This window comes from Macrobrachium nipponense, chromosome 23 (assembly GCF_015104395.2).
Source record: "Macrobrachium nipponense isolate FS-2020 chromosome 23, ASM1510439v2, whole genome shotgun sequence".
NCBI lineage: Eukaryota > Metazoa > Arthropoda > Malacostraca > Decapoda > Palaemonidae > Macrobrachium > Macrobrachium nipponense.
Window position 1 is genome coordinate 64,228,729 of NC_061090.1, and position 14,797 is coordinate 64,243,525.

Here is a 14,797-nt window from a genome sequence, read left to right on the forward strand (position 1 = left end):
GTGCTAAAAAGAAATCCAAATAAGCCGTCATGTTAAAAAATCCCATTTGCTCCTAAAATTTTTGACAAAAACTTAATTTTCCTTCCCATAGTATAGATATCGATTGCACTGTTCCACCAAACTGGGGCACTCAACCAGCAAGTGCACAACAGTCAGTGGAACTAGGCAATCTTCACGGTATGGTTCATGATCACGACTCATCAAGTGTCAGCCTAGTATGTCAAATATGCAGGCGGCACAGAGCCGTTTCAAACCTTCTGGGCACAAAATTGTACGGCCAAGGATTCATTACAGGTGCAATTGTTCTCATTTTTACATTAGTAGTTAAATTAGACTAAATATTTTGCCAAAGTATTTATTTGCTTCTCTCTAATTGGAGGATAAAATCTTTGCACGGCAGCTTAAATCTAGGCTCAATCCGAGACACAGCCTCTTTGGCAATTGCATCAGCGTGTTCATTCCAAGATATTCCAACGTGTGCTGGAACCCAACAAAACTCAAAATTATAACCCATCTGCTTAGCTAAAAATAACTATTCTAAAATACTTAAAACTACTGGATTTTTGGAATAAAAATCTTTCAGTGACTCTAGAGCGTTTCTGGTCACAGTACACAATAAACTTCTTATCGCTACCTTTTTAAAATTTCTTTGACAGTATTTAAAATTCCATATAATTCTGCAGTAAATGCAAATACATTACTGGAGAACCTTCCACTAAGCTCAAAGGACGGGAAATATTATGCCACAACCGGCGCCTGCACTGGTTTTAGATCCATCGGTAAAAACTGGGATAAAATTATCATGTTGTGACATATGATCTAAAAAGGTATAACATAATATTTTATCAGAGACATTCTTCTTTGGTTAATTAAAATAGTTACAAAACTACTGCTGGGAATTTCCAAGGGGGAGATACAGATGCCTTCACCGGTAGTATACACAAGTGTCTGGAATGTTTAAGTCTTGGGGGATTGATTTCAGTCTGAAGGATAGGCCATGGCATCTTTGGATGACTTTCATAAAAGTTATCAAATCTTCCATTTCTTGAACGATTGACATACTGAGGATCCAGGAAGTCTTTGGAATCTGAACCAGCTCGAACCGGCAAAGCCTGGTAATGTAAGGATAGGGGCACTGTCCCAGCATCTACTAACATACTCTCTATAGGGAAAGTCCTAATAGCTCCAGTAGCAATCCTAATTCCAATATGGTGAATGAAGTCTAAAATCTTAAGGCGACTTGGGGTGGCTGAGGTGTAAACTTCACATCCATATGTTAATTCTGATAGAACCAAGGCTTTATACAATCTTAATAACTGAAGTCTATCCGCTTTCCAAGATGTGCTTGACAAAACTTTCAAGATATCCATAGATTTTCTGCATCTAGCCTTGAGATTTAGTATATTGGGAAGCCACATCAACCGAGCAGCAAAAAACAACTCTAAAAACGTTTCATTAACACAAGATATTGTCTGGCTATTTACATATAAATCTGGGTATGCATGTATCCCTCTAATTCTACAGAAATGTATGGCTACAGTCTTTGATGAAGAAAATCTGAAACCATGCATTTCAGCCTATTTTACTATTTTATTTGTTACTATTTGTATATGACGTTCAGCTACTGACATACGGGAGTTGTAAAAGATAGAGATAAGTCATCTACAAACAGTGTGTGCATAACATCACTCTGAAACCTGCTTTTCAACCTCACTTAGTTGATGTATCAGAGGCTCCTGAAAGTTACAAATGGAGCTTACTGAAATGTCTGATGATAATATCCTGAAGTCTCTGTTTGACAAGAGAGAAAACCCCTTTGAAAATTTGGAAAAATGCGATAGAATATCTACGACAACTGATTTCCTGTTTTTCCTCAACATTCTGTTGTGAATCCACACTTTCGTTCTTGGCGAAAATCAAGAATTCACTGAGAACACTGTTGACAGATGAGAATTTGGAGGACCAATTGAGACTAAGAACCACTATGTTACAGCCTGGTATCAAAATGCTTTCTCAAAAGAAGCAAACTCAAAGAAGTCATTAATCTGCATAAAAAATGTACATGCTTGTCTACTGTATACTGAATATTTAAAAATGTTATATTCTCGATGTTTTTGAATACAAAGAACCTTCTTTCTTAATAAAAATAATTTGGGTATGTCATGCTTTCGATATTATTCATTTACTTATTACTTTGAAAACTTCTTACATAAATAAAGTATTTGAAAATTATGTTTTCGATATGATTCATTTACGTATTGCTTGTATAAAAAGCATTTAAATAAAAATATTTGAAAATATTATGCTTTCGATTTCTAAGAACCTGTTTTCTGGGCTCAGCCGTGTCGCTCCCGTGAAATGTGTCTGCTTTAGCACTATTTCTAGTAAAATATTGCTATAATCAAAATCCCTTTTTTTATTAGATCACTAATAGATTACTTAAGGGATAAAATAACTTCAAAAAATTTTTCTATGCGTCCTTTATGAGGGATGTGAATTGTAAGCCTCCATGCACGAAAAGGTTCCCTACCCCATTCTAACCAAGATCGCAACAGCAGATCGCATACTGCGGAAACCACATTAGGTGGGGAAAAATAGTTTCCTTGCTCTAATTACAACAATAAGCGAGCATTCACCATTTTCTCTATTACCTTACACAAACAAGATGTTAGGGTAATTGGACGATAGTTCCCAACATAAAGGGGAGTAATGTTCTTTATAAATTGTTTATTATTCTGAGGATAAATCTTTTAGTATTGTGAGGAGCATGCTTGATCATAGAATATGAAATTTCATCAAGACCAGGAGCAGATTCTTTACACTTTGAGAGAGCCAATTCAATTCCTCTCATTAAATGGAATATTATAAGACTCCTCTCTAGTTGGACTGAAATCAAGATAAATGCTGTTCCATTTGTTTTCTGTTGTTTGCATAAGGTTCCTCACTATCTTTTTTAGATATTGTAGTAAAATGTAAGGCAAACTTAATTTGACACTGCCTGTGGATCTTTAACATTTATGCCATTTATTTTTAACACGTGGTTGGCAAAGTACAAACTTTCCTGCTATTTTCCTTATCTTCTTCCATACTAATGTGATAGGATTTTGCAATTTATGGAGGAAATGAAGTTTGTCCAAGATTTTCTTCGTGTATTTTTAATTTCAAACCTAAACTTTGCCCTAGCCTTACGAAATTCTACCAGATAGTAGTGACATTTCCGTCTTTTATACCTAGTAAAACAAGATCTCATAGTTCTATGGGTTTCATGACAATTTTTTTACCACCATGGTATTGGTCGGCACATAAATAGACCTAATGTTCTTGAAATTGACCGAAGCCCAGCTGCAAATAAAGTAGTTATTAACAATTCGATTGCATCCTCAAAGCATTCAAATTCCTCTGGTGTCGCTTTGACTGAATTACACTCTTCTAAATTTGCCCAGTCATCTCTTTTTACATTACAACGAGGTAATCTTGGACATGGAGGACTTGATCTGGTGCTAACAACAATTGGAAAGTGATCACTCGCCAATTGAAGTTCATAATGGCATGTGGAAACGGGTCGGTTCTCCAGTGTTCAGAGCACCAACATTTTCACCTTCAATATTGGATGATGGGCAATTTCCTCTCTCATTAGTAATTAAATCCCCCCATAAAGGATTTCTTCCATTCATATTACCTAGGATGATGAAAGGTAGAGGAAGCTGTGTGATGAGATTACAGAAATCAGTACTAAGGAAAGCTACATTTGGTGGAAAAAATTCAGAAACTGATGTGACGTGTAGCCTTGTAGCCACTCGGGATCTAATGACGGCTGATTGAAGCAAAGTGCCGGATTTAAGAAGCTGGACTGTAATACTTAATACAAGTCCTCCATGTCCAAGATTACCTCGTTGGAATGTAAAAAGAGATGACCGGGCAAATTTAGAAGAGTGTAATTCAGTCAAAGAGACACCAGAGGAATTTGAATGGATTGAGGATGCAATTGAATTGTTAATAACTACTTTATTTGCAGCTGGACTTCAGCCAATTCCAAGAACATCAGGTCTATTTATGCGCCGACCAATACCATGGTGGTAAAAAAATTGTCATGAAACCCATAGAACTATGAGATCTTGGTTTACTAGTATAAAAGACGGAAATCAAACTACTATCTGGTAGAATTTCGTAAGGCTAGGGCAAAGTTTAGGTTTGAAATTAAAAATACACGAAGAAAATCTTGGACAAACTTCATTTCCTCCATAAATTGCAAAATCCTATCACATTAGTATGGAAGAAGATAGGGAAAATAGCAGGAAAGTTTGTACTTTGCCAACCACATGTGTTAAAAATAAATGGCATAAATGTTAAAGATCCACAGGCAGTGTCAAATTGAGTTTGCCTTACATTTTGCTACAATATCTAAAAAAGATAGTGAGAAACCTTATGCAAACAACAGAAAACAAATTGAACAGCATTTATCTTGATTTCAGTCCAACTAAAGAGGACTCGTATAATATTCCATTTACTATGAGAGGAATTGAATTGGCTCTCTCAAAGTGTAAAGAATCTGCTCCTGGTCTTGATGAAATTTCATATTCTATGATCAAGCATGCTCCTCACAATACTAAAGATTTATCTTCAGAATAATAAACAGAATTTATAAACATTACTACCCTTTATGTTGGGAACTAGCTAGAATCCTTTCTTTCGTCAAGCCTGGAAAGGACAGTTCTTTTGTAGGAAATTATCGTCCAGTTGCCCTAACATCTTGTTTGTGTAAGCTAATGGAGAAAATGGTGAATGCTCGCTTAGTGTTGTATTTAGAGCAAGGAAACTATTTCTCCCCACCTAATGTGGTTTCCGAAGTATGCGATCCACTGTTGTGATCTTGGTTAGAATGGGGTAGGGAAACTTTCGTGCATGGAGGATTACAATTCACATCCCTCATAAAGGCCGCATAGAAAAATTTGTTTAAGTTATTTTATACCTTAAGTAATCTATTAGTAGTCTAATAAAAAAAACAGGTTCATAGAAATCGAAAGCTTAATAATTTTCAAATATTTTTATGCAAATGCTTTTTATACAAGTATTACGTAAATGAATAATATCGAAAACATAATTTTCAAATACTTTATTTATGTAAGAAGTTTTCAAAGTAATAAGTAAATGAATAATATCGAAAGCATGACATACCCAAATTATTTTAATTAAGAAAGAAGGTACCCGTGTCATTATGAATAAAGATCATTTTTTTTATTCATGGAAGCCACCACTGAAAACTAGCAAATGAGGTGAGTGATTTGGTGGCAGAGTTACGAGAGATATTCGGGCAAGATGAGATAGTGAACGGGATTTTGGAGGACAGTAGCGAGGGATAAGATAATGTGAATCTGGAAGAAAGTGCTTTGGATGAACGAATGGTGATGCGACTGAGAGAGTGTATGAAGGGCCTCAAACAAGACCCAGGGGGCCAGTATCCGAACATCCCTGGGTGTTGCGTAAGGCGATTTAGTGTGGATGTTGTGAGCGTGTGAGGAGATGTTGTCAAATGTAACAGGGGAGGAAATATGGTTGTTGCATTTGATAATGATCTCGAGGGTTGTTTGTGAGAGAGTAAGTGAGAGCATAGTTGGGTTGTTTGCAATTGTCAGGAGTGATTGGAGGAGTTTAAATGTTTTTGTATGGTTGATGTGTCGTGTTTTGTTTTTGTATTGCTGATAGGATCGTATAGTATGTATTTATGCCTGTGGTTTTCAGAGAGAGAGAGAGAGAGAGAGAGAGAGAGAGAGAGAGGAGAGAGAGAGAGAGAGAGAGAGAGAGAGAGAGAGAGAGAGCATAAGTGGTGGATGGATAGTTAATGAGTAGTTTGCTTGTTGGGAGATGGTCTGGGTTGTCTGCTGGTGCAGTTGCTGGGTCAGTCTATGATGAGCAGTCATAGAGGACAGTGGCTTTGGCAGAGTTTATTGATAGTCAGTAGTTATTGGGTGTTTTTTAATGATAGAGATTGTATAGTTGTTGTGCCTGTGTCTGTCTGGTTGTTGTTGAGCTAAGTATTTGTTGTACTTGATTTTGTGTTTTGATGTTTGTGAGTGGTTTGTTGGAGACAGTGTTGGTGTTTGTGGATTGTCGTGTTGGTTTTGAGTTGTTGCATGATTTGTCGTATTGTTTTCAAGTTGTTGGTATTTGTTTGTGTAGTGATTGTTATGTTTTTTTTATTTCTTGTATGGTTTTGGTGCTTGTCTGTCTTTGTGTATTGAAATTCAGCAGTTGTTGTGTCTCGAAGACTGTATCCAGCAGATGGCACAGCATCTCGCCCTGAGTGTCTCAAGTCTGAGGTGAGTATATGCGTTTGTGTTTAGTGTGTTCTGTATCTCGTTAAGCCAATTGTCCTGTGTGTATTTAGTAACGTAAAGGGGAAAGTGTGGCTGTGGGAAAATTTGTCAGTCGGAACAATTAATGTAGTAAATGTGAGAGATCTTGTTGCTTGCTTTTGTTTTTTGCTCATGATCCTGCCACAAAGGGAGTCTCTCTCTTATAAACTATATCAGCAGTGCTGGAGTTGACTACCATGTCAGCGCTCCAAACAGTGTCTTGGCTTAATCTTTGGTCATTCACGATGGCCAGGGTATCATCTTCAATGGGTAGTCATACTCCCAAAGAGGATGCTTCTTCCAAGAGACTGTTGCTTTCTGGAGGTAGGGTATTCACCCACCTCCAACCAGACAGCAAACCTATGGACCAATCTAGTGTTGAAGAGGAAGACAGCTGTTTTGTCTGAGCTCTCTTGGTATGTACGATCAGATTTGGATTTGGCATTCTGGAATGGACCGGAGCAGGAATCTGCCTCTCTCTTCTTTCGAAGTGAGGTGGAAACCTTAGTGGACAGGGTTAAAATCGAGAACAATGACAACTTTGTTCATCAGGTAGCGTCACAAAAGACCTCTAGGTATTTGCATGGCATGAAAGCCCAACCTTTGAGTCAGGCTGGCCCTTCTTCGTTAGATCAGAGAAGTCCCAGATTTTCTTTGCCTCTCTGAGAGGGAACCAAGTCTCCTTCTGCCACAGGAGGAAAAAGATGTGTTTGCACCACTTTCAGGGCACCATTCATTCTTGAAAGAAAGGCAAGGGTAAGAAAGGGATGAGGACAATGGGGGCAACATTCTTGGACCTCTGCCAGTTACTATCTATCTTTGTCGAGTGGAACAAGGTCTGGAGAACATACTAATTACATATGCCGGTGATGCTGCTCTCCTAGCTGTTGTTCCCTCTCTGCATCTTGGGATCGTGGTTGCAGAATCTTTAGAGATCCGGCATGTGTTCATAAGTGTAGCAGGCTTTGTGGCATAAACCTTAATCCTTCTGAATCTCAAAGAATGATAGTCAGTCCGGAACACTTTCCCTTTGCATCCTGATTTACACTTATTTTGTATGGTTTGAAATGTCAGACTTTTAAGATTTTAGGTGTAACTTTTGATAAGAAACTAACCCTTGAGAAGTATCTACATTACAATGCTTCCTCTGTTTCTCAAAACTTTTGTATTTTGATGAAATATTTTAGAATGTTGCAAGATGAAAGTATATATATATATATGAGTCCTAATTCTTTTCTTCTTTCTTCTTTCAAGTACTGTTCTCCAGTGTGGTCTTTGGGTGCTGACTCTCATCTTAAAGTTTGAATAAAGTTATGTCATCAGTCAAATTTATTGTGCCAACTCTTAATGGTGACTTGTGGCATAGTTGTAAAGTGAGTTCCCCACGTTTGTTACATACAAGATACTACAATGACAGACATCCTCTGCACTTTTCTTTACCCGACACAACTGACTATGCTTAAAACAGGCTGCTGCTGCACACAAGAGTGTTGTTTTCTAGTATCAGGTTTAATACTACTAACTTTGCTAAGATATTATTGAGGCTGCAACTAAAATTTGGAATACTTATCTGGCGCAGTACCTAGTGGAGTTTTCAGATCTCCAAATGTTTAAGCAAGGAGCAAATTCATTTTTGCTTTATGCTGAATTCTCGTGAATTCAGCTTTTTTGTTGCATTTGCTATTCCCTTTTATATAATTAATTATAACCTTTTCCTATATCTTGCCTCTATTTCTGGGTTGATTTCCCTTTGGATACCTCTTGGGTTTATAGTCTCTTGACAGAGCATAAGGATTTTCAGCTGAAGATTTAAAGAAGGAAAGAAAAAGTCATCCCCGCTTGAATAGCTACTCAGGACTTTCAGGGCAAGAATTTCCTGACATCAACAACGAGACCAGCTGGTGTTCTTTTAAGGGAAGCTGAAATTGGTAGTACAAAGTGTGGCCAGGTAAAAGAAGACAATAATGAGTTCTTCTTGCACAGTACAGTTTTGTCCTTCATTTTTAAAATAGAACACCGCAGAGCTAAAATTGAAAGAGGAGAGAAGGACATGTTAGCAGAGGAGCTCTGATTTCATAAGCAACTAATACTATCTGGATGATTTTTACTATCTTAATGGACTTGGAAGTGTGCACACTATGGTTTGGCAACATGGTTTTTCTTCATGAGATAAGAGTTTATTGACCAGTTGGAATATTCCTTTTAAAGGTGAGAAATGGTATATCTGTACGTACTAACCCCTTTGATGTTTTACTGGTAGAAAGGATTTTCCCTGCAGTGTCTCCAGATTGCACAGATGTAGTATTATTGGCAAGTAATGGGGTTGTATATGAAATAATTACATTTTTGTTTTAAAAAATTCATGTTGTTCTAATACATCAGCATTAGTTACCTTTATCACAGTATTTTACTATTTCTGTTTTTACTTGTGCCTTTGACAACACAATGGCAATGTCATATGGTTTCAGGGAGGTATAAACCTCGAATAGTTACTACTGGAATTAACCACACTTAAATGACGTTTTTATAGAGCTAGTGTAGTGCAAATCAAATGCTTACTGTCACTGACTTGGAAATCACTAACAATTGCCAAGATATTCTAACTCAGGTAATAAACCTTATACAGTCTACCTATAATAGAAATGGCATTACATATAACTGATAAAACAACAATTTGCTAAAGATTAAAAGATTCACAGCAAAGCAAAAACAAAAGTTTACAATCTTACAGATAGTATGGAAGCATATATGGAATATAGTTTGTCCCCAAATAACCACAGGCTTCATCTATAACAACTGCTTTACCTTATCACGCAACTGGTTAAAGATACAAGGAAAACTTACTCAATGATATTGAAAACTTCTTTCTTAGCTTCTTCTCGGGATGGAAAATCACAATAACTAGCTGAAAATGTGTTATCCAAAAATACACAGTCCAGTTCCTTTGACTCCACAACAGTTTTCAAAACAGGGTGATCTAACAGTTCTGGGTACCATCTCATATCTGCACAATACAGGTAATTACCAAAATAACCTGTAAAATGAAAACCATTAAAATCAAAATTTTTGGAAGCAAATTGTATTTTTCCTAACTATACAAACCTGAGTTCCTTTACATAAGAAAGAAAGAAAGAAAGAAAGAATTATTTTCAGTGTAGGCTGGAATACGGCCAATAAATTCTTGAACAAGGTGGTAAGGCAGTAACTACCGTTTGGTAGGTGGGTAGGCCCGCCTGCCCGGATGTAAATACTCCACTTCGCCTTTCGGCTTAGTTTTCATATTGAGGGGGTGGCATGAGGTGGCCATTAATGTAAAGGACCTCAAGTTTGGATAGTTAGGAAAAATACAATTTACTTCCAAAAATTGTGATTTGTTCCTACACGATATACAAACGGTCCTTTACATAAGGAAGACTCACTGATTGGTGGGAGGAATGTGAGTGAGCCTCTAGAACTAACTGGAGTTCTGCACACATCTGGATCAACCAATACAAAGTCCACAGCACAGGAGATCATGAAGGATTTGGACTCATCAACAGATGCCAACTAATTGCGTTGCCGTGCATCCAAGACGTACTCAAGACATGACACCTGCCTTTTGAAGGATGAGGCTGAGAACAACCATATAAATTGTCTACCTTGTTCGCCAACGATGTCGAGAGACGAGATGATAATTCTGGCGAGGCATGTGCACATTAAACGAGAGTCAAATGCCTTCTAGAAACTGAGGTCCCTGTGATGCTAAGACAGAAGTTTCTCATCAGTAGTTGAATCTCAACCAAGGAGAAACAATACTATGTTACTTAGTGAATGACTAAGGTGAATGTGGACCTACGTCTTCACAGTTGAATAGAGAAAAGTAAACTCAAGATTCTGATCATAGAAAAAGTCTCGTTGATGACACCGACCAGTGAAGCCTGCTCTAATCCCTGTTGTTTTACAGAGGACTGAAAAAGTTATTCCCCTATTTCATTGCTGCTTGATGAGAAAGTTGGAGCTTGCAATGAAGGCAGAGAGTCTTTCATTAATGACAACCCATGGATTGTACTGCCTGAAGAACCACTTTTTGTGGGTTGGCTCAGGGAGGAATTTTCTATTTACTTTGGAAGCAGAGCTAGTAGGGTGGGGAACAGGCGAAGTCTTTCATTTCATTTACAATTCGGGGTGAACAAAGAATAATTGAACACATTACGAGTTAGGAAATGTAATTTAGAAGACAAAACTCAAATTGTCTGAAGAAAATCATTCTGCGTCATCGCAGCAGCTGATAGGGCAGGTACGATGGAACAGAAAACTAGGCTACAAACTTCTCTTATATCGTGGGGTAAACAGAAAGATGATAACGATTCTAATGAGATATATCAGTCTAAAAATTCTCGCAACGGCAAATGTGGAGCATGACAGAGAAGAAACAATACCAAAAGGAAAAGAATCTCGGAGAGAGAGCTGTACTGAGAATACAACTCGCTCGACTCCTTATACTGAGTTGTCTGGTAGTGCATTCCATGATGGAATGCGTTTGGCTAGAACCATCGAGCGCAAAAAAGATACACTCGAGCATCTGCATTTCAACCAAAATGGGAGAGAAGAAAACCCTCTTTGGTGATAATGCAAGTGCTGTGGTGCTGCTGGAAACAATACATCTAGTTATCCCAAAATCAAAACCGGAAACTCTTGGGAGGCCCAAAAGGCTGCCCTGAGCTTCAGTTTAATTAGGAGAGGGTACTATTCGTCTCGGTCACATACCAGAAGTATTAACTTACAGATATGAGCCTACTACTCAGACGATGCAACTGCTAACAGTAGCATGTCACGAGAGAACTATGGTAGTATATTTGTAGATTCCTGTAAATCGAACTCCAGCCTAATTCTTCTTCATTCGAGAGAAAAGAATAAGGAATGGAAGCAGACCTCTTTCATTCTATAATGAAGAGAGCAAAGGTGAAGTTGTCCTAAAGGGAGACTTCTACAGTGATAACAGGATACCGAAGACGACTAGTTCAAGATGAACTGGTTGTTCCCAAAACAATAGCACTGGAGAGGCATTCAAATTTCTCGGTGCTATCCATCCTGAACAGATTAACATATGTTCAGAAAGATTGTAAAATTTAACCATAAATATAGCCTTTGGTTCGAACTCTGAGGAGCAGACTCCATAGAATTCCTCTTAATTCCTTGTTCATTCCGGTGTAACCAGGAAGAGGAGGGTGGGGGAAAAAAAGGAGGACTTACTGTTCTTGCCCGCTCTTCCACGAACACGAGCAAAAGTTGAGCGGAGTTAAATGCAGTAAAAGCTGGCGAGAACTTGCCACATTTTGCTATGCATCTATCTTCTCCATGATCGAACCTCACAAAGAGGACTACACAGAGGACCTCCTCAATCTCCTTCAGATGCCTTGGCCAGAGGAACAGCAACATCGATCTTGGCACCTGAAGAATAGCCAAACCTGGCTTTCACAGATGGTCCCAGCGACCAATGCGGCTCTGTCCCTTCTCTCACCCCACGCCACTATCGTGATGAAGAGAAAATAGTTAAGTATATCTTAGTTTTACCAAACCACTGAGCTGATTAACAGCTCTCCTAGGGCTGGCTCGAAGGATTAGATATTCTTTACTTGGCTAGGAACCAATTGATTACCTAGCAACGGTACCTACAGCTTATTGTGGGATCCGAACCACATTATATCAAGAAATGAATTTCTATCACCAGAAATAAATTTCTCTGGTTCCGCATTGGCCGAGCCGAGAATCGAACTTCGGACCACCGAATTGGTAACCGAGCATGAAATCCACTTGTCCAACGAGAAACTATGATGAAGAGAAGACTACCTATCACTGACTGTGGATGTACGACCCCACCTTGGGGATTGTACACTCAGAAAGACCCGTATATGAGTACCTGACGCAGCCCTGGTTCCATGAGCAGCGCCCTTGGAACCAGAGACAGGAGAGCGAACCTGGGTTCGAACTCCTGTGGCTCCTGAGATGCTATATTTTGGAGATAACATTCAGGTTCCTGCTCCAGAAGGAGCAGGTGAGCCGAAGAGACAGTCAATTGCTTCCTCCCCAAGGTAAGGATGCAGTCCCTTACAAGTCTCAAGGCGAGACTTCTTTGGGTGTGGAGAATTACCTTCCTCTTCTTAGGATGTGGAAGCCTTCGAAGAGGGAGGTTAGGAGGCGTCAGATGACGAAGACGAAAGACAATGACCCCTATGAAAAATCGCTGCAACGCGGGAAGGGAGGTTGCTATGTCATGGCAAGGAACTACACCGTTCAAGAGCATAAAAACCAGTCCTAAATGGGAGCATGTAAGACTGGAATGTGAATACAATTCAATCCGTCCAAAGCTCAGAAAAAGCGAGGGAGAACATAGTCTCCACATTTAACATAACATTCTACCTCAACAACGTGGTCGTATGTTCAGTAGGACCCTAAGATCCCTCCGGGAATGTAGTCCCCCAATGCTGAATCCTACAGAGAGTACTCTACAGAATCCCTCCTATTCACCATGCCCCTCCCAGCATAGACATAGGAAGTAGAGGGAATAGGTGAGGAAGACTAGACGCTCTCACTCACTTTGCTAGCTGAACTAGCAGGAGAAGCAGGTCGTGGGCAGCCAGTAACCTGCGGTGATGGACATGAAACGAGTCTAGGAAAGCATTATTGTCTGGAGAGACGCTATCCCAAGGAGGGTTACGAAACTCTCGCACGGCAGGAGAAACGTTCACCGCCACCAAGACCGGTCAGTCACACGAACGTGGCCATGGTCTGGGTGGGGTTGAACGTGCACCTGACTGGAGAGGGCTGGTACCATTCTCTGACGCGTTCAAGTCCTCCTCGAGGTCAAAACCTCTCAAGAGGAACAAATGGGGGACCCCCTACCAGTATCACTGTGTGCACGGTCCCACGGGACCGTCACATCATCCCTGGGTACTAAGCGATCACCAGGAAGGTGTGAGTTACCTGAGTGACTCACTCCTCTCTTCCACTCTGTGCCTGAGTCGTGACAGATGCACGCAAATCTGTAGGTTTACATGCACTCTGGGAAACTTGCAAATGAGTGCCTGACACGGAACTAGTCTTAGGGGCAGAACCTCTAGGACTAGCAGCAGAAGTGTGAACCAAAATTTGTGCTTCTACGGCTCCTGACACGCTAGACCCTGAGGACAGCGTGATGGTTCCTGTTCCCAAAGGAATGGACGAGCCAGTGGAAGACCCAACTGCTCCTCAGTTCGAGGAGGCAGACCCTTAGAAGTCCCATGACAAGACTTCTTAGGGGGGAGACTACCTTCTCCTTCTTCGGCAGGGAGCCTTAGAAGTCGAAGGGTTGGAGGTTGATGAAAAATATGATGATTCCAAAGAGAAAGATGAAGACATTTGACATGCTCTCTTCCTCCTCGACTTCTCCAAATTCTGTAAGACTTCTTCTACAGGATGAGGTACATTTACCAGTAGGAATAGAGTTAATAATCACAGGGCAGTGGCAAAGGCTTTGTCCAGTGACAAAACTCCAGGGTAGCAGCAGCAAATGAATATAATTTCCAGCAGGGAAACACTACAAACACTCGAGGACCAATATCACAGCAGGCTACAAGTCACAGGTAGTACAATTCCAAGGTTAGTCAACACGAAGACATATCCAACCATTTACTGCTGTAATCAACTATCCCCACTGTTAGCCTGAAAAAGAAAGAAAATATGATTTAAAGAAATAAGGATACTTCTTTCACATCCAAGGGCACTGCCCTCCGAAATGAGAGGTTATCCATCAAACACCAACACCAAACGCACCCTCCTCTATCTTCGTCCGATAAGCTGGTGAAAGGGTGAAAGAGAAGAGGAAAAACCAGAAAAGACAAAGTTTACCTTCATAATTTCCAAAGTTTAAAACAAAGCAAAGCTATCACAAAAAGTTGGTTTGCATACTAATTATTAAAGTGAATTAATTATTAATATCAAACACAGCTATATATTTATTCAAAATAGCAAATTAAAGATACCACAGGGAAACCAAGCAAGAGCTCACAAACATACGTCTCCATCGAAAGATGGCCGAAAGCAAAGTGGAGTGTTTACATCTGGGAAGACGGGTCTACCTGCCTACCAGACTGTTCAAATCTTCACGTGGTGCCTATGTTAATCTAATTATTAGAGACCAATTACTACACCACACACCCTACCCTAGTCCAAGAGGTGGTAAAAGGATAAACCATCCGCCTCTTGACAAGACGAGTAAGCTCAGAATTATCAGCTTCAATGCTGAGGGCCTGTCAGCAGTGAAAGTAGATTTGCTTGGTAACCTGAAGGCCAATGTACTGTGCACTCAAGAGACTCACAAAGATCTTAGACTGCCTAAAATACCTGGCATGGACTTAATTATCTCCCACCAAAGCCCAACCCACAGAAGTGCAATATATGCTAGTGAGAAATCCATCATTTACAAA

At 39.6% G+C, this 14,797-nt stretch overlaps 1 protein-coding gene across 1 annotated transcript in view; it reads right to left on the reverse strand.

Annotated features, from left to right (window-relative positions):
* The window catches only part of LOC135201413 (5' exonuclease Apollo-like), a gene marked incomplete in the record, with an annotated part of 159,239 nt that overhangs the window by 13,961 nt on the left and 130,481 nt on the right, over window positions 1-14,797 (reverse strand). Inside the window, 1 exon segment of the mRNA XM_064230322.1 lies at window positions 9,198-9,387. Coding sequence (XP_064086392.1) covers window positions 9,198-9,387 — 190 coding nt within the window.